Below are 26074 nucleotides of genomic sequence, written 5' to 3' on the forward strand. Positions count from 1 at the left end.
GTCTGTCACAGGGCTGGCCATAAAAACTCCACCCCCACACTCGCCTGAAGGGCACTCCCGGGAAGGGGCTGACTTTGCCATGGTCTCTGCAGCACTTCAGGACAGCGCTTGGCCTTCTTCCTCTCCCGCTTCTTTTTCTTGGGAGTGCTGTAAGACTTCTTCCTTGTCTTAGCACCAGCACGAAGCCCCAGCACAAGGCGAAAAGCGGGCTCCTTTTGAATGCTGTCGTCAAAATACGGCCGTCTTCCAGTTGCTTGCCAGCAAACATCAGGCTTTGCTGATCAGGAGGAATTCCTGCCTTATCCTGGATCTTGACCTTTACATTTTCTGTTGCATCCAGGGGTTCAGTCTCAGGAGCGGTGGTCTTCCCCGTAAGGTTTTCAGGAAAATCTGCCTCTTGGCAGAGACTCCACTGCAGATGGCGAATCGGAAAAACTGAAAGCTATTTTATGTCTTATAATATTTGGCGATTCCTATGAGAAAGAAACGAGATAGACTATACGGAGAGCTGAAATTAAACCCCTTCCCCAGGGCACATTCCAGACAGCTTTCTTCAGAGAGCAAGGACACAGGACCTGTATTATCAATGCAGAGATGACTAAAGGATGAATACTTTTTAAAGGGCTCTCCCTTTGCCCCTCCCCAAGTTACATTATACAAGTAGAATCTTTGAAATGCTTTTATTCTGTTTTCCGTGATCCCTCCTAATGCATTTTTCACTGTCTTTTCTGTGGCAGGACCTCAAATCCTGATGATTGCAGTCTTCACCCTCACGGGAACAGTGATCCTGCTCCTGCTGATTGCTCTCCTGGTGCTGAGGTACCTACCATCCCCTCTCCTGTGCATTCATCACACAACAGGACCATGGATTTGTTATGCAGACTGTATAAGGAACTCACATAAGTTAATAAGAAAAAGACAATTCAATGGAAAAAAACAGGCAAAATTATTAATGGACAATTCTATATAATTCTATATAATCTATAAAACAGCTAGAGAATATTTGAAAAGATAATCTCTTCAGTGATCAAGAAAATAAAGTGCAAAGCAGCAATTAAACGCCATTTCACATACATCGTAACAGTCCAAAAAATGCGGAGGAAACAGGAATTCTCATGATGGGAGGTTACTTTGGGAAGCAGCCTGGCAATACGCCTACAACCCAAGGATTCTATTTTATCCACACTACCTGAGAAAACTTTGACATTTTGAATGTTGGGGTGCATGTTGTTACAATTTCTCTGGGCTTTTGTATTTTCTTCCTGCATATGTTTTAAAAGGCACAGATGCATAAGAGGAACTGGCTTTTTTAGGAAGCTGGTATATTCTCTGGTGGTTTAAAAAGGAATGTTTTTGTCTTTCAAGGTTATCAGTTTAAAAGTTTTTTCTCTCCTTTTCCCCCCTCACTCTTTTCATGTCATCAGTTCATCTTCTTTATTGTAGTGAAGGTCTGTATTAGTGAAGGACCCAAGAAAGTGAAACAAAAAGGAGGAAGAAAAAATATAAAAGGCCACCAGAAATCCTTACAAGTTCAGTAGTGGCCGGCACACACCTGGTTGGAGATCACAGAGCTATAATTGGGCTGGCCTCACCCGCCACGCATCTACCTGAGAACATCAGGGTTTTCAATTTCTCCCAGTGTTCCAAAGCCAAACGGCACGAATGTTAATGAAAACCTATTGGCTGGTTCTATTCCTTTCACAGGAAATATAAAAAAGAATACAAACGTCGTCAGAAAAAATGGTCCCACATTCCTTGTGAAAACATCATTCCCCTGGAGACCAACGAGACCAACCATGTCAGCCTGAAGGTAAGGCGCCCCTGGCCTTTCGAAGGATTCTGTCCAGAGCTGGCACAACTTGCCAGGCATTTGACAAGGCATTGGGAGCAGGGGAGAAAATGCGCCAAGCAGAGATCATTTGTTTCAGGATCCGAAACTTATACGTTATTTCACTCACTTTAAAATGTCCCTAAGAGGTACATTTTAACCAATATTATAATAGATCACAGGTTTTTATGGAATCAGATTGAGAGTGCAAGAGTTCTCAACCTTTCTTCTGCCTTTACACCAGAAGTCTGGTAGACCAAGGGCCATGTCTGTCCTGCAGGGATGTGTGTGTGTGTGTCAATATTTAAAATTAATTGCCAAATATAAAAATCTTGGAATGGCTTATTAAAATGCAGGTGACGAGCTCCTTCTGACAATTCAGATGATCTGGCAACTCTAGGCTGCACCCAGAGCTGATGGGGCTGCCCCCTCAGGCACCTGGCCCAGTATCCTCGCCTGCACTGCTACTTGGGCCTTTAGGCATGAATTTGCAACTCCAATGCACAACCTCTTCCCCTAAGAGCAACTGCCTGTAGCGACAGGCGATGATTCCCAGTAGGAGGGGGCAGAGGAAGAAGGAGACAAGAAAACCCCTGGTTGACCTAGACCAGAAAAAGAAAGAGGGCCAGCGCGGCTCTAAGAGGAAGGGAGGAAAGCCCAGAGGTAAGCATGAGAGCGGTAGATGCCAAGAAAGAAGCTATTGCTGGAGAGGAAAGGCAAGTTGTGAGAGAGAAGCACAGGTCAACTGCAGCACTTTTTCTGGGAGCCTGCCCAGCATGCTGAGCGGACAGGTACAGCTCACCTGGCAGAGCCTCTCAGTCTTTGAGTGACAGTGGATGGAAAAAGATCGGAAGCTTCTGGAATAATTAGCCTTTTCTTGTGCCAGATCGATGATGACAGGAGACGAGATACAATTCAGAGACTACGACAGTGCAAATACGACAAAAAGGTGACTATAGTGCCCCCGCACGCCTTTCTGAGCTCTCAGTGAGGGGTGTGTTGTGGGCCTTCTGACTCTTCACTGCCCGCTTCTAGTGCTGGCTGTGCAAGGAGGGGTGGGTGCCCGGCTGCTCCCACCCGCTGTCCTTGGAGCCTTTCACAGGGCTGGGCAGGGCTCTGCTTCAAGGGTCCTGGGAAACTCACAGTCCTGGGAAAATTTAAAAACACAGAATTTTTAACATAGGTGGAGTGTAGGAAGCAAAGGGAAAAAATGAAAGAGATTCAGAGCAGTCTGGGCAACCCTAGTATTTATATAGATTTTTTGGCTCATTCAGTAGGAATATGACAATTCCACATGGGGGGTTGTTCCTTCTTTCTTTCCTGCCTCCCTGCTTCCTGCCTGCCTGCCTGCCCTTTCCCCTTCCAGCCTCCCTTCCTTCCTTTTCGTTTAGTCATTCTTAAAGGAACATTCCAACCCGAGCCTCCCGCATCCCAGGGACATAGGCATCAGCTAAACACTGTCGCTGCCCTCAAGAGCTCACAGCACAGCGGGAAGATAAACACACACACAAAATATTCTAATACGCGTATAAATAGTCATGCTATAACATTATCTTCTTAATGTCATTGATCTTTGCAGAGAGTGATTCTAAAGGATCTCAAGCACAATGATGGCAATTTCACTGAGAAGCAGAAGATAGACTTGAACAAGGTATGTGTCCCTTGCTTGAAACCCGTAAGTGAGAAATAGCTTCACTGAGTTTTCCCTAAGCACTGAGGTCCCGGGGAAGCAAGGCATTTGGGGAGATGCTGACAGAGAAGCCCTCGGGCCAAGAAATGGGCGACTATGCTTCTTCCTGTTGAAAATTCTACCAACAGCTGTTGGAAAGTGATGTTTGATGGTGTAAAACATGTTGGAAATCTACTAGCATGTCCTAGAGAATGGTCCCGATATTGAGAGTAGTCAAAGGTTTATCTTCAAGTCCCCTTGCTGACAAAAGGCAGACTGTGTAGTAAGATGCACTGCAATGTGTGATAAAAAATGTACTGACATTCCAAATAGTTTGCCCAAAGATCTAAAACGCTTGTTTTATTAGCATATTCATTTTTACTGGGTGCTCCTTTCTGGCTGACTTGCTTTGTAAATAAACATGTTATTTTAGTTGCTTCAGATCGACTATTACAACCTAACCAAATTCTACGGCACAGTGAAGCTTGATACCATGATCTTTGGGGTGATCGAATACTGCGAGAGGGGATCCCTCCGGGTAAGGAACCGTGATCATTTCCAGTTTCCTAACTAGTCAACCACATGGAAAAAAAGATCTCATAGAAGTTTTAGATGTTCACCCAGTGAAATAATATCAGAGACGTATCAGGAAAAGGTGGTGGGGTCCATGTGTTACCAAACTAGATCACTCAGATTTTGTCAATCAGTCTTATTATATCTTTACAAAAATAATAATACAAAAATAATATTCAAGAGTGTAGGCTTGAGAAAACAGAGCTGATGTGGAAAAGTGACCAATTACCTCTAAATTAATTTTACTTTATTTGCATATTTACTTGATTTGCATTAAAAGAAAAATGGGTAGTTGTTATGATAGCACCAAATAAACATTGGGAAACTTGTTCATAAGTTCTGGTTGGGCTACTGCATAAATTCCTACCATCCTTTCCTTTGTGAGGGAATGAGGATGGCCCAGGTGTTGCCTAATGGGCTCAGGTACTCAGGGCTGAGCAAGTTCAAAGCAGAGTGAGAGAGTACGACAGAACTAAGTCAGGTTCTTGGAAAGAGCCAAGCGTCCAGTAGGAATATCAAATCATCAAATAGTTCAGAAGGGGAGGCATACACAAAAACAATCATGTACAAGGAACACAATCAGGTGTGAAGCAGAAACAGGACTGAATGGGAAAAGGGTAGGAGAAGGAAGGAATCGAGGACAGTTGCTTCAAGGAGCATTGAAATAATTGAACCACCTCGAGCAGATTCTGGGCATGTGTTTTGAGGGCTTTTAGGTTTTTAGACACCTTTGGGTAGGTGACCATATAATTTATCAGGATACTTTGAGAGTAAGTTTTTGGAGGGGAGGGGAACTACCGTAATTGTTGGAATAGCAGGCATAAACTGTAACTGACCTCAAGCAAACTAGGATGTGTGCTCATCCTGCCTTTGGACTATTTTCAGACCCAGTATCTCTTCATAACTTCAATATCCTCCCCCATAACAAAGCCAAACGCCTAAGATTGGGGACAGCACCAGCTTCAAAGAGGTCCAAATATTCATAATTCAGTAACATTTTAAAATAATTTTTAAAATTTAAACAAACCCCTTAGAAATTTTTAATTTTTTAATAAGCTTCCACCAAAAAATAATAATAAAAACAAGAATAGTCATTTTCAAAATGTATGGCATAAATTCAAATCTATCTTTATAGAAAACCATCATAGCCCTAAATGCTACTCGCTCTTTTTTTAAAAAAATAAAATAATCTACATATTCAACACAAAATTTAGAAGAATATCTATGGCCTAAGGCAAAGAACTTTCAAAATTCAATCATTATAAAATAGGTATAATTTTTTTTTCTTTTTCTTTTTTTTTTTTAAATATATCTTTATGGATTTCAGAGAGAGGAAAGGAGAGGGAGAGAGAGAGATAAAAACATCAATGATGAGAGAGTCATTGATCAAGCCCGCAATCCGGGCATGTGCCCTGACCAGGAATCGAACCCTGATCACCTGGATCCTAGGTCGGCGCTCAACTGCTGAGCCACGCCCGGCCAGGCTGTAAAATTTTTAAATGCACTTATGAGTTGTTTATTTTTTAAAAAGCTATAAAAGATACAAGCCTCTCAGACTTCTAATTAAAACTTAAAACAAACCAAAAAAATGGGAATAAAAAATAAAGTTATTAAAAAGATGCTTTCAATTATGAAAAAATACTTCAAGACTATTAATTATAAAATCCCTAAAAAGGAAAAAGTTTTAGATGCAATATAATCATGAAAATTTTACTCAAAAAGCAAAAATTTAAGTAGGCCAATAACAATAGGAGAAATTGTAATTTCCATTACAAAGGCCAGCTTTGGCTTAATTCTAAACTTCAATGAATAATTCTGTGTTTCTATATAAATACTGTTCTAAAGTTAAGAAAAAATATGAACATTTAAATTCATTTAACATTCAACAAAGCTAGCATAAATAATAAAATATGATTAAAGACTATACTTAGGAATATTGATGAAAAATTATAAATAGAATACTAGTAACTCTAAGCCAGTTGTCTATAAGGAGCATAGTACAATCAGATATGGTTAATTCTATGAATGGAAAACATATTACTCCAATGCATCATATCAAAAGGTCACAGGAAAAAATGTCATAGGAATAAGACCATATGATCATTTTAACCGATGCTGAAAATGATCATTTAAATTAAAAATATATCATTTAAATAAAACATTTCTAATGATAACAATTATATGAGGGCTATACCATACTCTGATTCATTTTTTTTTAAAAAAAAAACATATCTTTATTGATTTCAGAGAGAGGAGGGGAGGGGGAGAGAGAGAGATAGAAACATCAATGATGAGAGAGTCATTGATCGGCTGCCTCCTGCACGCCCCCTACTGGGGACGGAGCCCGCAACCCGGGCATGTGCGCTGACCAGGAATCCAACCTCGATCACCTGGATCCTAGGTCGATGCTCAACAGCTGAGCCACGCCCTGCCGGGCTCATTTAATTTTAATAAGACAGCAATTTTAGAATACCAGTTAACAAAGCCTGGTTAAAGAGTTTCACAGAGTCTTTTTCCCCCTAAACTGCTTAGTGAACATGTAAATGTCATACCCACAGTATTTTTGGCTCTACCTTCAGGCAGGAAACGTCAGTTATCTGAGTGGCCCTGGGCCCCCTGCTGACATTGCTTACTCACCTTGAGCTCAGACAACAGAAGCTTCTCCAGGAAACCCCCTTTCCTACCATGAGCCTCAAAGCAAAGGCTGTGCGAAGGCAAATGGCAGCCCCTTCCCTGTGTCATCCCTTTAGGCTCCAACCACGGCAAATCCCATCAGAACCTACTTTTGTGGAGACACAAATAAGAAAGTTTCTCCCTAGATGGGGTAAAGACAATCTGCTCTCCATCTTATAAATATACGATAACCTCAGCTAACCTTGTTTAGGAACAATTGATTCATTCATGCAACAAATATTTATTACAAAATATTTATTACAAAATATTTATTCCAAGCCAGACACCGAACGAGATGTCGCAGAGACAGCAGTGAACAAAAATCATCACAGAGTTTAAAATTATCGCATGTTCACGAGGTGAAGAGATAATAAACAAAATATAAAACATGTCAGTTGCTAAGGGAAAGAATTACTCTAGAGTGTGTCTGTGCATAACTCGCCTCCCTTAACTTGGCCTGGTACCTACAGCCCAGCCAGCCTTATCTGAAAGGAATTATGGCTTTGGACCCGTCGCTGAAAATTATTGGCACAGTGCCTGAGTTAAAACTAAAGGTCAAATTGCACTTTTTCCCCAAACAAGAAACTATTGTTAGGTCCTTAGAGTTTCCTATGAAGAATTGGTATTAGCTCAGAACAATCATCTTCCTAGAACCTTCACCATGTTAAAATAGTGAGTTCAAAATTCTAGGTCATACAATTCACACAAAATCCAGAAACTCTGTCTTATGGGCAGAGAATTTAGTAAACATAAAAGCAACAACAACAAAAAACACCTTAGAGCTATAAAGCCAATGGCTGTCATTGTTCATGCAAGAGAAAACATAAGCCTACTGAATGAGTTTCCTAACAATTCCTTGTTTAAAAACGCTTGTGTAATTTTGATGACACAGGCCCTGCAGCCCAGTGACTTGTCACTCAGGCTCATCAGCCCAATCCTCACGCAGGCGTCTGCTCATCTGCTCAATCCTTCCTGTCAGGTGGAAGAACCAGGATTTAGGATGCTATGGGTATCCCCTGCTCATGTCCTTATCATGAAAGCCACCTAATGTTTCTTAAGTAAGAAAGAAAATAAATACGGGGTGGAGCAAAGGTAGGTTTACAGTTGTTCATATGGAAAATAATACAATAATTAATAAATAATAATACAAGAATAAACTCTGTGTTTTGTGTACTCATAACTGTAAACCTGCTTTTCCCCTCCTTGTATATGTTCAAGAAATCTAGGACAACAGAGTTCCAATTTGTTCTCTGAGCCCAAGACCTCATGATTAGAAGATTGTTGTTTGTCTGTAATAGTCGCTCCACAATATCCCTCCTTGCGACAACTCATCTTGTGCTTTTCCTTTTTCTCCTGTTCAGGAAGTTTTAAATGACACAATTTCCTACCCTGACGGTACATTCATGGACTGGGAATTTAAGATCTCTGTCTTGTATGACATTGCTAAGGTAAGGGATCTACAAGCACAAAAGACATCTAGAAAATTAAATACAGGAAAACAGATCAAGCAAGCTGTTCAGATTCTCTGTGCACTGGCTTCTTCATCTGTAAAATGATAAAATAAAATAAAAGTAGTACTTATGTCATAGGGTTGTTGAGTATTTTATAAAATAATGCATGTGCTTTGTATAAGCCCTGATACAAGTAAGTGTTCAATATATTTTGGTTCCTATCCTTCTGTTACTATATTCTTTCTACTCTGTTTAAGGCACACATTTTCATAGACTTGATGGAAATCAAAATCATATAAAGCTGCAGGGAAAACAATTGAATTTGCAGCTTTATAAGAGAAAATATTAAGGACAGGCAACCATGTTGCGTGAGGCAGTAATAAATTTGGACATAGCCCTGGCTGGGTGGCTCAGTTGATTGGAGTGTCCTCCTGTACACCAGAAGGTTGTGGGTTCGATTCCCAATCAGGGCACATACCTAGGTTTTGAGTTCGATCCCAGTCGGGCGGGTGTGGGAGGCAGCCGATCGATGTTTCTCTTTCACATCAGTGTTTCTCTCTCTCTCCCTTCCTCTCTTTCCTAAATAAATAAAAACATATCCTCAGTGAGGATTTAAAAAGATGTCTTTTTAAATAAATAAATCTGGACATGTATATTCCCAGACTTGGGAATACCAGTAACCAGGGCCTTGTTCGAGAATGAAGAAAAGTTAGTCCCAAGAGTGAGCTCTTTGATACCGTCTTAAATCTCCCTCCACATAGGATCAGAATCAGTTTGCAAAATGTTATGTGATACACTATTTGCCACATAACTCCTGTGATCCAGGCTGAAAGCCAGTGTCTCCAATGACACCTCCAGCCAGCAGAGGGAAGCACACCAGAGAAAAGCAGGCTTCCCCTTTCAAAATAGAATGAAACCCCTTAAATTTTAGGGACTAAAATTTAGCCTAGCCCCTTCCTTCAGAATAGCAAGGTCTTATTATGCGTATTTTTTCATTGAGGTAGCAGAGAACCAGACATGCCCAAGGTCACAGACCAAATAAATGGTAAGTGAAAACACTTTAAGAAAATAGGATTGACCTAACTAATGTGGCTCAGTTGATTGGAGAGTTGTCCCATACACTGGAAGGTTGTGAGTTCAAATCCCAGTCAGGGCGCATACCCAGGTTGTGGGTTCGATCCCAGTCAGGCTGCATACAGGAGGCATCAACTGTTTCTCTCTCATATCAATGTTTCTCTCGTGTGCTCTCCTTTCCTCTTTCTCTAGAATCAATGGGAACATATCCTCGGGTGAGGATTTTTAAAAAAACTTAAAAGAAAAAAGGATCAACCCTTTGCTTTATATTTATATATAACTACTCAATCACGTCTTTAGACAATTGCCTTTTACTGTGTTGCCTAAATAGATTTTAAAACTGGATATAGAGCTTAGGTAAACATTAGGCCCTTAATATTTTTAAAGTAAAATTAATGGAACTAAGTTTAAAATCTGATAGTGCGATTCTGTCTGCATGCTGGAATGACTTCAAAATGTCATTTCTTTAAAACAATCAGGCAGATGCAGAGTATCTTATCTCTTTGTCTTCTTGTCGTCTGAAAATTGCAGGGGATGTCATATCTGCACTCCAATAAGACGGAAGTCCATGGTCGTCTGAAATCCACCAACTGTGTGGTGGACAGTAGGATGGTGGTGAAGATCACTGATTTTGGCTGCAATTCCATTTTACCTCCAAGAAAAGGTCTGTAATGAAATTTTAACCTGTTTCCCACTGGTCTTTTTATTTGTTTATTTTTTCACAAGCCCACATAATCCTCTCAGGAAAGAGTGATACTGATCAGAAAATGAATACATGGAGCCACGAGAGGCAACAGCTGGCTTGTTCTCCAGCACCTCACCCTTTCCAGTTTCCACAAGTGTTTCTTGGGCTGGATAAATTTCCTCTGTGGATTTCCTTCATTCAAGTCCCTTGATATCAGTGAGAAACATGGAGAAGTTAGCTTGTGGAAGTTAGCTTGTGGGTGAAAAAAATAGAGACAATTAGAGTAGTAAGAGACTTTAAAATCATCTGGTGTAACCTGCTTTCTTTATAAGACAGAATAAAGGTTCAGAGAGGTGAAGAGATTTGCCCAAGTAGATAGAGTGCAAGGCAGAAGACCCATTTCCAAATTCTAGACATCATTTATTTATCTGTGATAATGATAAGAAAAAACCTCTTATCAGTAAAATATATTCTTCTCTCTTTTAAGATTGTGATAAGGGTCAAAAAAGTAACACAAAGAAAAATGATTTGTAAAGTATAAAGAGTTTTTATGTTGAACATTAACCCACTCTTTACTATAACTCAGGGTTATGGACTCAGAAATATATGATTCAAAATACCACCTAGATTCAAACAGTAAATTCTACTTCTAATTCTAATTTCAATCCTTTAGCTTTTCCTTAATAGAAAAAAATTACAATTTTGCCCCTAATTTCTTAGTCACATCAAGCATGCTAGACATTAGACTCAACCCAGTAAGTGCTTGTTGAAGACCTACTGTGTGCCAAGCATGGTTCATCATGTAGTAGAACAAATCTCTCTCACTAGATGACTCACCAGGACAGAAAATCAGATGAACTACAGGTCAAATCCTATCCTCAAGTACACCTACCTGTCTATGCTGTAGGTCACCTGGATTTTAGCATAAATAGATGTACCTACCTTTCCTATGACCCCAAACCATTAGAGCCAATTCACATGAATCACAAGTCACATAGAGTCACAAAACATAAATTCAAAAAGGGGATGAACATTTGGATGGAAAACCACATGAAGAAAATATGCCTTATCATAAACCTATCACTGTACCCAACAACACGAACCTATAAATTTTTTTCATTGAAACTGCCAAAGATACAAATCTCAGAAAATTAACAAGGAGTTGGGTGGTCCTGGAAAAACTTCAAGGGGTTTTGGAGAACAACTGTATGCCCTGTTATTACTAAATGAGATATGTGATAGGGTCCAAAACCCAAGTGTCTGTAGGAGCCAAACACAGAACACAGAACCACTTCACGTGTGTGGAGTGGACTAGATGGGAAGCATTAGGGAGGAGCAGGCACAGCAGTAACATGAGAGTAAATTGTGTTTTAAATAATAGTGAAGGAACCAAAGAAAACACACCTATGGGCAATAACTGACTTGGAGGCTGTCAGTATGTCACATCTGGAAAATATCAGTCATAATCTCTGTTTGAATCTGCTGTCTTTATATTTTTTAGTAAAAACATATTTTTAATATAAAATATATATTTTATGTAATATAAAAACATCTATGTAATATAACATATTTTTAATATTTACAAAGGCTTTCCTAGTTTATGCCATATGTCCCATAAGCTGTTAAATCCTCTCAGCCTCTCATATTCTAGTGCATTCATCCCACAAATCTTTATGAGCACTTCCTGTACACCAGGTGCTATTCTAGGTGGACCTGGAGGGTATTCAGGACTATGCTCCTAGCAGTGTTAGGGAAGACACTGCCGTATGACCTCACCCAAATCCTGGCATTACATAGTCAGCTTTAAAGGTGAGTGTGTGTTTTACCCTACCATTATTAGCACGAACTCCTCAAAAGCCTGGAACCATACAAACTCAAGGCCACTCATATTCAGGGTGCATGGTGTAGGGACTTAAAGGACAGAAGCAGGTTGGGGACTGTGGGCCGCTCACCCCCTTAACTTTACAATCCCCATGCTGAATGCCCAGACCTGTGGACAGCCCCGGAGCACCTCCGCCAAGCCAGCATCTCTCAGAAAGGGGACGTGTACAGCTACGGGATCATCGCGCAGGAGATCATCATGCGGAGGGAAACCTTCTACACTCAGAGCTGCCGGGACCAGAATGGTAAGATCTGACCCCTTCATCTGCCCCCTCTGGTAGCCGGCCAACCTGCATTCTGGGCCGACAGAGACCCTAATCTGTGTAGCCACATCTCTGTCCCTCAGCTGCAAAAGCAATGGCATATCTGCACTTCACATTTCACAGGGGTTTGGAAGGATTAGATGAATGAATGTTAGTGTTCTGAAAAGCGTAAGACAGTACACCACTGCCAGGTGTCACTACTGCCAGTATTATTGTTTCTTAAAGAATCTTCCCTTATAATTTCCCTCTTTCCTTCTGATTCAAACAGTCATATGTCTATTTAATACCTGAACTAGATCACTCAAGTGGGACAACATGCATATTTTAGTTCTTACTAATATCTAATTTTTGTGACACGTCCTCTTGGGGCCTCTTGGGGGTAGTGTTTCAAAGTTCCATTCCATTCATTCAGTCCTCACTTGCTGAGCACTTACTATGCCAGCTCTTAACTGCCTGAGGGGAGGGGTGACTAAGGGATGTCGGGATTGCAGGCTAGAGTCCTGGTCAGAGGAAGCCCCCTGAAGGCAATGGTATCTGAGTTGAGTTTTATAGGGTTAGTCGCCTTAAGGTGAAGTAGCCTCCTGGGTATAAGTGGGTATGAGACCCCTTAACCTGGTGGCTCATCCATTCCTGCAGCATATGTCTACTGAGTGCTGGCCTGGGCTCTGCAGCACTCTCGCTGGGCACCATCCGGTGTGGGTGAAACCCATTCAGAATCTGACTGCCACTAGCATTTCTGCATGTTGCATTCTTTCTTGTAATTTGAATTACTCTCTTCCCATCAGAGAAGATTTTCAGAGTGGAGAGTTCCAACGGAGTGAAGCCCTTCCGCCCAGATCTGTTCCTGGAAACAGCCGAGGAGAAAGAGCTGGAAGTGAGTTTCTTTGGGCCACTGTAACAAATTACCACAAACTTCATAGATTGAAACAACAGAAATTTATTTGCTCAAGGCCAGAGTCTGAAATAAATTATCAGCAAGATCATGCTCCCTCTAAAGGTCTAGGGGAGAATGCATTCCTTGCTCCTTCCAGAGGCTTCTGCTGGCTGACATTCCTTGGCTTGTGGCCCAAACACTCCAATCTCTGACTTGATGGTAGTCACATCCTTCCCTCCTCTCCTCTTCTAATTTCCCTCCACCTCCCTCCTATATAAGGACACATGTGACTACATGTGGGCCCACCGAGATAATCCAGAATAATCTCCCCATCTCAAGATTCTTAATTTAATCACACTCGCAAAGACCCTTTTTCCAAATAAGGTCACATCCACAGGTTCCAGGGGTTAGGACACAGACATATCTTTAGGAGCCACCCTGCCCTTGTCGGTTTCCACCTCTCCCAACTCAGGAAAGAGCAGGCTCCCTAAGCACACATCCCATTCTCAATTCCTAGGAGCTAAGAGCAGATGTCCAGGTGATACACTGACCAGGCTTACAAATACTACCTAGTGACTGAAAAGGAAGCGTGCCAGCATCAGCAAGCAGTAGGGAAGTGGACTTTCACTCCTTTTACCTTTCACTGAAGGAAATCGAGCTTTACTCTCTGCATTTGTTTCATTTTTTAATCCCTCACAAAGGCTTTTAAAGCCTATGGAGAAAGATTCTAATTTTTTTTTAGAATTTTATCTGAGCTTTTATAATCCCCAAAGATAGTAAATGAAGTGTTTTAAAAGTTTCTATGGCCTTAAAAAAACAAACACCTTTTGTTTGTTCCTTGTGGGATAAAGATAAAAACATTTCCTTCGAGTCATAATCACCCTTCAGGGGAGGTGTCCGGCCAGCCTCGCTGGGCTGGGGCCGCGTTTGCCTCTCTCTCCTCTCCTCTCTTCCAACATTGGAGGCAGGTTGTAGCCCCAAGGTTCGGAAACAGAGCTGCTCCTATCCTGGTCTTACTCTCTCCCTCCCCCCACCTTTCTGGATCCTGGAGCTCCTCCCCACACCCCGGCAGATCCCAGCTCAACCCTCCTTTCTAGCCTGAGTTTATCCACATGTTGCTCAAAACCGTTTCCTCCTCAATTCCCTGGTGCAGTTGGATGGCTCTGGAACTGGAAATCAGAAAAGATTTCCTATCTAGTAGCTGGTTCCAATAGAACACAGGCTGGAAATTAGGTGCCTTGGCAGCGCCCCCAGAGCGCCTCGGGGGCGCATCAGCCCGGCGGTGGGCGGCGGTGCCCGGGCCCAGGGCCGCAGCAGACCGTGTGCGACGCAGGGGCACCACCTCGTGGTGAATACAGGTAGCCGGCGGCGACACCAGCATCCAGACGGGCTGAGGCAAAGAACAGGGGCAGGGACTGCGACTATTCACCTTTGTGATGCTATTTTTGGTCAAAGTGAAGAATGAACTTTATATAAAGCAAGTGGTTTTCACCATGCTTTTTGATCCAACAAAAGCTGCAAAACAGTGGTAATAAATGAGAGATATTTCCATGGGCTTCCTCATGTCTCCTTCTTCCTCTGAACCTCCCCTTCCTCACTTCTCTTATGTACATGTAATAATAATATATAACACGTGTCATAATAATTATATTATGTAATTATTATATTATTATAATATAGTTATAATTGTACATTATATATAATTATGATACTGTATTATTATATATAATTATTATATATAATTACATTATTTAGTATAATTAGTATATATTAATATGTAAAAATAATAATTATATATTTTTTTGTCTTTTGCCCATGCAACATTTGGGACATACTTATGCTAAAGAAATTATTTATTGTTTATCTGAAATTCAAATTTAACTAGGTATCCTATATTTTTACTTGCTAAATCTGAGAGCCCTGAAACTACTTCACAAACCAATTAAATCAGAATCTCTTAGGGTGGGGACTGGGCAAAAGAAGTTTTGTAAACTCTCCCCAGGCAATTCTGCTGTTAGCCACGGTTAAAAAATGCTGCGAAGTGCCTCGCTTTCATTAACAGTCAGTTTCATGCGCACTGAACCCAACTCTTCCTTGTTCTCCCCAACATACACCCTGCAAATGCGTGTGAAGATTCTGTCTCTCCCATCGATCTAGCCTTGTCAAAATCAATATTACCTTTTTCACTAATTCAGTGTCCAAGGGAAAGGCTTAGGCAAGGCGGTACAGGCGGCGATGCCCGAGACATACTGCAGACAACACCCCCAGCCCGCCCCAAGCTAATCCACCCCTTCTTTCTTCCAGGTATATCTACTTGTAAGGAACTGCTGGGAGGAAGATCCAGAAAAGAGACCAGATTTCAAGAAAATTGAAACTACACTGGCCAAGATATTTGGGTATTGCTGAAATTCTTACTTTTTCTCACTGGTTTCAGATATTTCTAATAGTTGACATTCAGTGGCACCTATGAATGAGAATGCCTGTTCTAATGAAAAAATCCAGACTGCAACACCTATCTCAAAAAAAAATTAAAATGATATGGAGACTAACAGACCACTTTCTCAGGGAAATAATCACTTGAAAAGTTAAATACTCAAGGACAAAACTTGCCTGATTAAAAACTATATTCTGACTAATCATAAATATGTCTGTTGAAAATACAGTTCTCTGACCCTTCTGCAGGTAATTACAATTTAGAAATCTATTATGGGTCCTGGAAATCTGTAAAGTCCCTGGATAATTCTTAAGATTACCAAGTTTCTTAAAATTTTTAAATCTTAAAAGAAAAAATTTTGAATTTTAGGATTGGCAACTTTGGCCCTAGGTCCTTAAGGCTTGAGCCATGAATCAGACTATAATTCAGGATTAAAAAAAAAAAAAAAAAGGTAACACACAATTATCCGGTAACATTGAATTCTAGATTTCTCATGTTTTCTGTTAGATACAGTGCAGAGTGAGAAAAATAACAGTGGAGTAAGAGAGGAGATCCAGTTTCCACACTAGGATCTGATAATAGCTTGCTGTGGGACATTGGGCAAAACACTTATCCTAATTGGGTGTCAGTTTTCTTGTTAGCAAAATTGGACTGAACAAGGTCATTTCTACAATTCCTTCCAGCTCTAACTTTCTGTAGTTCTCATTAAGTTATTCAGATACTTAATGAGGCTGAAAGCCCAAGGCTGGAGATGAGGTAGAGTGAAGGTCGTTGATTTGGTAGGTCTAAACTGTCATTTGGGGGGAAAGCAGCAGGAAATAATAAGTGATTTCATTCTTGCCCACTTTTCATTGCTTCACAAACCTGTTACTAAGAGCAGATGAGATTGTATGTGTGACAGACGAAATGGAAACTCTTGAAGATAAACTGGGCCCCTGATAGTCTTCCCTAGAGAATCTGATGTAATTGATCTGGGAAGCAGGCTGGCATCAGGAGTTAATAGCTCCTTAGATGATTAAAATATGCAGCCAAGGTTGAGGAAACTTTTAATTGAATCAATTCATCATGAAGTAAGACATCTTCATCCCTTATACCCGCTCCCTCACCTTTCTACCAACTAGACTCTATACCAGGTGTTTCTAGTAAGAATCCCCTGGGGAACTTCCAAGCCTAGATGTCCCCAGTCACATAGGTCTGCAATAGGACTCAGAAATGTATCGAATTTTTAACAAACAGCCCTCCCCACCCCAGGGGATTATGATGTAGGCCATCCTCTCCTTAAGTGCAGAAGTAGTAACTTATAACTGTTGTCGTAATAATGAAACCGTATGATTTGTTCAGCCCCTTCAATTGTACCATGTGTGTTACAGACCTTATCTTTGACCCCCACAACAGCTCTGCGGGAACTCAGTGTGCCTCTCAGCCAGCTCTGCACCAAGGCTTGCCATAGGCCCCAGTGTCCCAGGAAGCTGGCATCTCATCCAAGTCTCTTTGGTCTAACAAAATCATCCAGAGTTGGATTCTTTGCTTTCAGACCCTGGCTCTCCATTCTGAGGAGATAATATAAGGCTCAACTTTGCTTTTCTTGGTTCTTCTCATATACTTTCATTTATCACCTCTAGAGCTTTTTTGTTGTTGTTGTTTAAAGTTTTTGCCTTTATTGCAAATTATTTATTATTAAAATTTTGGAAAATGCATAAGCAAATGAGAAAATACAAACATCTGTTTGTAAGTAAATGACCGCCAGTTTTCAAAAATTAAAAATGAGATTATAATTTTTGCTATTTTATGAACTGACTTTTTTCACTGAGCGATATTTAGGTAGTATCTGTGTTTAACTATTCTAATTCATACTTAATGATACATTAATACTCCATTGTACCATAATATTTTAACTACTTTTTTGTTACCCATTTAGGTTATTTTCAAACATTTGCTGTTGTAAAGAATGCTGTGACTTTCTTTGCAGTTAATTTTCAGCACATTTATGATTGTTGCCTTAGGACAATTCTTAGAAGCAGAGTTGATGGGCTGATTGGTATGTGCATTCTTAAGGCTACACAACATTTTACCAGATTGCCCTCCAGGAAGGTTGTATGTATACATGTCCTCCTTCTTACCTACATTGATTACTATTGTTCTAACATTTGCTTTTCTGTTTTTATTAATCTTCTTTCTATTTCTATTTAATTTTTCCTGAGGTTAAATTTTTTTGTTATGTTTTCAGCCATTCTTATTTTTTCTTTAATTATCTGTTCATCATATTTGCCCATAGATATAATGATGTTCATGTTTTCCTAACAATGTGAAGAGCTCTTTATCTCTTACCACCCACAGCCTTTTTCATGATCAGAAAAGTGAAAGTTATATGGATACCTTGATCAGACGTCTACAGCTATATTCTCGAAACCTGGAACATCTAGTGGAGGAAAGGACACAGCTGTACAAGGCAGAGAGGGACAGAGCTGACAGACTGAACTTTATGTTGCTCCCAAGGTAAGGCAAGTCGTCTGGCTGATGTTGTTCCCCACAACACAGCCATGCCTCATGCTTAACGCTGAAAGCTTCAGCACATTCGTCTAGCATGGTTTTTCTTTATATCTATTTAGGATTGTTCCGTTTTGCATATTCTTTAAAAGACTGAGTTTTAAAATGCATGGCCTTCGCTGAACCTTGTTCTGGTTTGCACTCTAAATACCTAAAATAAAAGAGGTTCTTTTCAAGTGACAGTGCGGTGCCACAGAAGGAGCGTGGACTGTGGAGTTGGAATGATCTGGGTTCCAACATCTCTGTACCACTTTTACTAAGTCCGGGACCTTAAGCAAGTCACTGTCTCTCCTCGGTCTCAAAATGGAAATTAAAGTTTCCTGTGGAATTTATGAGCTATAAGGCACATTCAGGCACTAAGTGTGAGTTTCTTTGCTTTTTTCTTTCTCCCCCAAAGTAGAAGCCAAACTACAAGTAGTGTAAGTGTTTTTAGTGGAGGAGGTGAGGCCAGGCATCTCATCTCATCTCAGAGGCAAGAATTGTCTGACCTCCATTCTGTGAAACAATTTAACAGCTGTTGCAGAAGAGAGGAAGGTCAGGCCCTGGCTGGTGTGGCCCAGTTGGTTGGACTGTTGTCGGGAGGCAGCTGATCGATGTTTCTCCCCTCCTTCCCCTCTCTCTAAAATACATTTTTTTAAAAAAACACATCCTCAGGTGAGGATTAAAAGAAAAAGAAGTAAGGTTGGAATCCCCAGTTTAAAGTTTTGTTACGTGTTGGTACCAGGTAATAACTAAGGAATGTTAAAAGGTAAGCAAGAAATTAAAATGTGAAGAGCTGGGAAACAGGCGTCGGCCGAAGCACCCATCGCTGTCCCAGTGAGAAGCAATGCTCTCCTCTCGTTGAAGTATAATAAAATGTCCTGCTAGGTTAAGGGTAGTGTAGGCAGTCTAGCATTGGGTGACATCATGGAAACTGAGATCAGCGAGGCCTGACTTTAAATCATGGTTCCACCGCCTACTGTGGACGCGTGATCTTGGACAACTTACCTGAATGCTCCAACCTCAGTTTCCCATGGGCCTCACAGGCTGGCCCAAAACACCCCCTGAAATAATATGCAGGATTTAAGGTGCTTACTTAGCACAGCACCTGGAACGTCCATGGTGGTTGTTATTATGCATAGTAGCTATGACTTTTATATATAATTTGCATTAGTTATTATTTTATTTTGAATCCATGCTTAATTTAGAATATCAGTTCTACATTAGTAAAAGAATGATTTTTCAGATTCTTTGAGCTATTTTCTAAATAAAGAAATTGTTTTTCTTCTACAAGCCTGGGTGAAGAAGTTACACGCACACTCTATTCAGTCATCCGGACCTTAAGAGAGCTTAACATAGAACCACGTGCCTCAGAGAGCCTAGGAACAGCCTGGGGATGGCACCCTTGGAACAGGCTGGAAACCTATTCGACAATTTCCGTCAGCACAACATAAATGTTAGTTACATAATGCATAATTTCTTGCCTGGCCTTTAACACTGAATTGTAACAAAAACAAGATCCTGATTATCTGGCTGCTTTTCCAGGGTGTCTTAACCAAGAATATCACTCAAATGATTTCAAACAGCTGGCCCACCACCTCGGACTTTTTTCCTTCCCTTTTGTTCGATGTGCCACTTTGACCACGAGATGGTAGATGTTTCATTGGGTTGCTGAGGTTGTAGAACACAAATCTCTTCAATAGCTGCAATGCTTGGTGACTCCAGTGCAGCTCACTTTCATAATTTATGTAAAAGAAAAAGAAATATTTACAGCAAAATTATTAATAAGCTTAATAATTTTGCATGTAGGAGCCAGATAACTACTTAAACACTTATTTGAACAGTTCCCTTTAGCAGTTTTTAACACATTAAAATAGAAGTTTTTTTCTTCTTTGGGAAGCCCTTCTAAGACATCTCCTCTGTACACTAATTCTATCTGTGTTAGCAACAACCTGTATATGAAAGCTCACCATGTGAAGTCATAGCTCTTCCTTCATTTATATACCAACATTAGTTTCTCTCTCTCTATTTTCCAAGCTCATAAGACTTTTCAGATATAATTAATAAAATGAAGAGTACAGATGTGAAATATCCAATTTTATCATTACTTCTAGGTAGCCTCCAAAATAAATAATCTGTACCCTTACACGGGGCATGTCAAGAACCACCACCCATAAGTGCCCTGGCTGATCCAAATGGCCACACCCAAGGGCTGTTTTTCAAAGGTCCCGAGTTCTGTCATGGCACCAGTTAAAAAGCCTCCCCTCTCCAAGGCTCTGGAGGCTCTCTAAATAATTAGTGTGGTTGAGTGACTGTTTTCCCGGAAAGTGCCGGACATTCTTCCTCTGCCACAGTCAGCACCTCCAGACCTTCCCTATCTCCCCCACAGTCCCAGACCTGGGTACAAAAAGACTGAAGGGTGGGATGTTGCTGAGTTCTGAACCTGCTATGGCTCTTGTAAAAATCATAATTTTAAGCCTCAGCTTTCTCATCTGTAAAAATAAAGATTTATTCTCAGCGACCTCTATGGCACCTCCCTGATTCTAGTGGTTCCGTACTCAGGTCCTTTACAAAGTGATCCCAAGGGCAGACGGGGAGCATGCAGCCCGTGTTGGGGTTGGGGTCAAGGAAAAGGCACCTTGGCACATAAAGGCAGATGGAGCCCCTTCTTGTGGTTCTTCTCTCCGAATTCTGAGTCTAGTAAACTGCTGTTTATATCTCTTCAGCAAAGATATTCTAAGTTGCTTCTATCTGACTTCTTCAGTTTTAGCATAATTTCAACTTGTTCACATGGTCATTGACTTTGCTTTTTAAAGGACCCAAGTCTGGTTCAAAATATATCACATAAACCCTGGTTCAGACTGTCTCCAAGTTAATTTTTAAATGCATATTCCTTCATAGTGATAACAAATAATGCCATTTCAAAAGGGAGGTAAAACCATGGACTCAGGTGATGAGAGAGATCTGACAGCTACAGTCATGCAAGCTCTTACATTAACGACACACTCTTCTCAGCTTCTGGATATAAAGCTACATCTAGAAGAAACTATGAGTAGAGAGGTAGAAAGTGGGCAAGGATGTATATGTATTAGGGTTATGTAGTATTAGAACTATGTGTATATGTGTATTAGGTTCGACAGTCAAGTACTAAGTTAATGCTGAACCTGCTTATAGTCATCTGAGTTCAAATACATGTATTATATGTGTATGTATGTGATATGTTCATATGTATAGTATATGCAACTTACCTTTGCTTCCTAGCTACCCAGTTCATCGGAAATCCCAAATTCTAGACTTCTGGTGGACAATTACTACTGTCTCAAAGACTTATGTAAGAGAGGAAAAAAATGTCCTAAAGTTGATGGCATATTGTTTTCCTTCCATCTAGGCTAGTAGTAAAGTCTCTGAAGGAAAAAGGCATTGTGGAGCCGGAACTATATGAGGAAGTTACAATCTACTTCAGTGACATTGTAGGTTTCACCACTATCTGCAAATACAGCACCCCCATGGAAGTGGTGGACATGCTGAATGACATCTACAAGAGCTTCGACCACATCCTCGATCACCATGACGTGTACAAGGTAACCACCCCACCTAACGGGCTGAGAGGACCGCAGGGCCCAGGTCAGCAGGGTCGGGATTGGTCATTCCTGTTATTTTTCAGTTCTTGTCCTTCCTAATTTATGATATTATGAGTCAGTGGTTGAATCTGAGCCAAAAGTAAAGGGAAGTGGAAGAATAAGGGCCAGAAGTAAAATGCTTTCAAGAAGCATTTTGAAAGGAACAACATAAGGGGCAGCAGGGATGAATCTGGGGAGCTAAATTTAGAGAAAATGACATACTCTCAAATCATCTTCAAATGGACAGTGTTCAGGCTGATTGCAAGTGGAGCAGAGAAGACACCAGAGTTATAAGTAGAATAGGAATCTCTTGTTGTGGCTGAAATCACAGCATCCTTCAGAGAAGACTAAAGAACAGTCTTTACTTTCTGCAAGTTCAGACCTGGATCTATTACCTGACTGGAGTGCTGACCAGATTTAGGCTAATGAGCCTGAGTCAGAAGAGTAAAGGAGAATTGAACTCCCACATTCTCATGTTGGAGAAGCAGCACACCATATGGAACAAGTGACTAGAAATAGAGCTCTTCATTCTAATTCCAATTTGCCCCTACCTAACCATGCGACCTCATAAAATATATCTAAACTTCATCAAGTCTCAGTTTGCCTATCTGTAAAAAGGGATAGTGATAATATCTACCCCAATGGGGTATTGTGAAGAATATTTAGATATAAACAACATGCCTGAAACACTGTATCCTTAAGTAAAGCTTAGAAGTCATTCATATAACACTCTGTCATAATGGTCATTACTCACAGAGGGGAGTTCCCTTTCAGGGTTTGTCTTAGCCCAGTCCTCACCCTAGGTAAGTCAGAAAGCCATATTACCAATAGTTCTTCTCGGACAGAAAATGATTAAGCATTTTAGGGATAGTTGACAAAAAGAAGTTAACTAACCAATAAATGTGAACTATACATATGATTGTGAAACTAAAATTTAAAGGGAGGACATTTATCAAAGAATAATGTTTATATAATACTATTAATATAAACCTATTACTTATTATAAGAAAAGTGTGTGGAGTCACCATACTACAAGAATGTGTATTATATCCTGGAGGAACCTACAATATTTTTTTTTTCCAAAATAGTATGTGAAAAATGGTAAGTGCTGAAAATGACTTTTCTGGTAATTAAAAGTATTCCTAAAATTACATAAAGCTATTCAGATTACTTAAACATTCATAGACTTATCAGAACATCTGGATGATTTACATTATTTTGAAGTCCTTGCATGTAGTTGTAATCCTTTGTAGCTGTTTTATTATCCATTTTACTAGACTATAAAAACCCTGAAGAAATTAGCATAGAACTGATCTTGAACTGGTCCCAGAAAAAAGTGTACAGGGCTATGCTCATACTGAGTTCCCCTTTGTATCTGATATGTGATTAACTGCTTCTGTTTAATTTCTTGTGCCTTTTGAAGGGGCAGAATCACTGATGAGAATCTATTTCCACAGGTGGAAACCATTGGTGATGCCTACATGGTAGCTAGTGGCTTGCCTAAGAGAAATGGCAATCGTCATGCAGTAGACATTGCCAAGATGGCCTTGGATATTCTCAGCTTCATGGGGACCTTCGAGCTAGAGCATCTTCCCGGCCTCCCGATATGGATTCGCATCGGCGTTCACTCTGGTATGGAGTTGAGCATTGTAGCAAATGGGAACCATATGTATCTCTGTGCGCCCACTAAATCAGAAAGCGTAAGGAGTCTTCAGATGTGATCAGTTTTCACTTGAGGTTTACTCTTGAATCTGCCAAAAATGAGGTCCCATTACACATCTGACATCCCTAGAGAGTTCTAAGAAACCACACCTTTGACAGCTCCTTGATTCCTGGAATGATCAACACCAACCATGTACTAAAATAACAAGCTCCAGATTTCCTGTTTAAATCACTGTATTTACTATTTCATTTATCTTCTTCGCATTCCCTCCCTCTCCCCCACCCCCAACTTCTGTATTTTTATTTTTTTACTAAAATATTATGGTATCTTAAATGGATTAGATTATCTACAGGGGGTAAATGGCTGGTCAATTTCTATAATAAAAGAGCACTTATACACCCCCACCCCTCTCATTGGTACAGAAAGTACATGAGCCACTTCAAAAACCATGAAAGTTACTCAGCCTCAAAGCAGAGATTTGAAAAGATGAGTTACAATTGTTATAGAAAAACACAGTTGGAGAGGAACTCAGAAATCATCTAGATTAATCCTTTATAGGACATAAATTATCTTTACAGGGTCCAAGATAATAGCATAGCCACTTTGAAAACAATCCCAGGATTTCCTGAAAACTCAGTTTCCAAAGCCAATTCACTCCATTATGAAACAGTAGTCATAAGACAGTCTTTCCTTGTGTTAAATTAGTCACATCTTGTTAGAATTTCCTGTCATTGCTCCTCTTTCTGCCTTCAAGCCTCACAGAAGAGCGAGAGTATAGAAAACCCAAGCTATCACTCCAGGCTTTGTGGCAAGGACCGGACAACTGAATTTACAAGTCATCCTGTATCCACAGTGCCAGTCTCAAAGCCTGAAAGTACATGTGTATTGATAAAGAAATCAGTGACATTCTCAAAGTGACAGTAAACAGGAGTTAAAAACTGCTGTCACGTCTTTCACAGCCAGGAGCATAGCTGTGGCCTTCCCCGATCATGTCCACAGCCAAATGTCAGAGATGTTTCCGTACGCACAGGAGGGAACTCCCTGGGCATCTCCTTAGCCAGCAGTAGCATACTGTGTTTTCTGACCCATTGCTAATTGCCACAGGATGGGACAGCAACAGGTCTGACTGAGTCAAGTCAGAGAAACTGGAGCTCTGGGTTCTAGCTCCATCTCTTTCCCTGTGACGTACTCAGTGTCCAAGCTGATAGCCACGGCCCCATGGCTACCATATTGGCTGGAATGAGAATAGATATTAGGCACACATATCTAATATCTAGGTATTATCCTAGGGTTTAGCCCTATGAAATGAAAAGGTTGAAGTTAAATCGTGATAGTTGAAGCAAAACGTAATGTTGGCAGGGATTTTCCACTTCCAGGCCCTCCCCAGCTTTATCACTCCCTTAGGAATGACTTTCCACCTTTCAGCCAAATCTGATGCCTTCTTGGTTTGGGCAAATGTACTTTTCTGTGCCAGAGCAAAATTCTTTCTGAAAGCATGCAATGAATGATGCTTCCCTCGTTGAATACGCTCATTCAAAGCAAAAATCCAAGCTCACTATTTACACCCTCAGACACTTCTCCATAACATGAAGTATTCAGCATTATGGCCCCAAGAAGAGTCTGAACCACCTTAACTCCACTCTGAGATTCCCATTCCTCTACTTCTGTTTTCTGCCCTTTTCAGGTCCCTGTGCCGCTGGCGTTGTGGGGATCAAGATGCCTCGTTATTGCCTATTTGGAGATACTGTCAACACAGCCTCTAGGATGGAATCCACTGGCCTCCGTAAGAAGGAGCACTTTTCCTTAGAGGACAAGGTTCTGCCCTCCAGTAAAGGGCATTGTAGGGTAAAATACATAAGAAGTACCTGTGAAATGAAGAGTGAATGACCCTTCTTCATACTGTCTGAATGCCTGCCTGTTTCACTCCAGGCCTCGCTGCATTTGCTTTTGTTGTGGCTGTTTACCAATCATTATTCTTCCTTTTGGCTCAGTTTTAGAGTGTTTCTGTTACTTAGGGTTCATTTATAATGCACTCATGCATGCTGTACCCGGAGTAGGCATGAAATTTAGCATTGATCCATGTAAATTAAAAAAGAGTTCAGTAACGCAACCAGGCGTGGCTCAGTGGTTGAGCATCGACCTAGGATCCAGGAGATCACAGTTTGATTCCTGGTCAGGGCACATGCCCGGGTTGCAGGCTCGATCCCCAGTAGAGGGCGTGCAGGAGGCAGCCAATCAATGACTTTCATCACTGATGTTTCTATCTCTCTCTCTCTATCTCCCTTCCTCTCTCTAAAATCAATGAAGATATATATATATATATATTTTTTTTTAAATTATTTTTTAAAAAAGAATTCAGTAGGCTAGGTATGGAGTATACAACCTGGTTCACTTTCCTATTCCTCTTTTATTTGGTTTTCCTGGGAATTAGTTTTAATAAAGGAAATATTAGTATTTGTTAGATGTAAAAATCTATATTGCACTTGCCTGGCAAGGTAGAGGTACTATGTGTTGCATGTAGCAGATGATCAATAAATATTGATAGTAATAGAAATGTATACAAGGGAGAATAAGGAGATTAAAGATGGCGGTGGACCAAGTGGAAGCTACACTGACACTCTCCTGAGACCAAACTGGAATTACAACTAAAATATAGAAAAACCATCCTGAATAATCAACAGCAACTGCAGATGAGCTGGAGCGCACCCTCATAACCAAGGAGGAAAAGCACAGACTGCACAGACTGGTAGGAAGTACAGAGGCACGAGAGAGCTGGCTGGGCTCCCATAGGCAGCAGCTGAAGGTCCAAAGGGAGATCTCAGCTGTGGGGGTTCCCACTGAGGACTCTGGGCCATAAACC

The 26074-nt window shown here is 40.7% G+C and overlaps 1 protein-coding gene across 1 annotated transcript in view; it reads left to right on the plus strand.

Moving 5' to 3' along the window:
• Window positions 1–26074, plus strand: part of GUCY2C (guanylate cyclase 2C) — a 65582-nt gene that overhangs the window by 31736 nt on the left and 7772 nt on the right. The window contains exons 11-24 of the mRNA XM_016197509.2: window positions 738–819; window positions 1705–1810; window positions 2715–2777; window positions 3408–3479; window positions 3931–4035; window positions 8105–8191; window positions 9800–9932; window positions 11942–12079; window positions 12883–12971; window positions 15276–15367; window positions 17743–17901; window positions 21320–21512; window positions 23009–23183; window positions 24899–24997. Coding sequence (XP_016052995.2) covers window positions 738–819; window positions 1705–1810; window positions 2715–2777; window positions 3408–3479; window positions 3931–4035; window positions 8105–8191; window positions 9800–9932; window positions 11942–12079; window positions 12883–12971; window positions 15276–15367; window positions 17743–17901; window positions 21320–21512; window positions 23009–23183; window positions 24899–24997 — 1593 coding nt within the window. The remainder of the gene's footprint in view (window positions 1–737; window positions 820–1704; window positions 1811–2714; window positions 2778–3407; window positions 3480–3930; window positions 4036–8104; window positions 8192–9799; window positions 9933–11941; window positions 12080–12882; window positions 12972–15275; window positions 15368–17742; window positions 17902–21319; window positions 21513–23008; window positions 23184–24898; window positions 24998–26074) is intronic.

Source organism: Miniopterus natalensis, chromosome 2 (genome assembly GCF_054644295.1).
Source record: "Miniopterus natalensis isolate mMinNat1 chromosome 2, mMinNat1.hap1, whole genome shotgun sequence".
In the NCBI taxonomy this organism is placed as follows: domain Eukaryota; kingdom Metazoa; phylum Chordata; class Mammalia; order Chiroptera; family Miniopteridae; genus Miniopterus; species Miniopterus natalensis.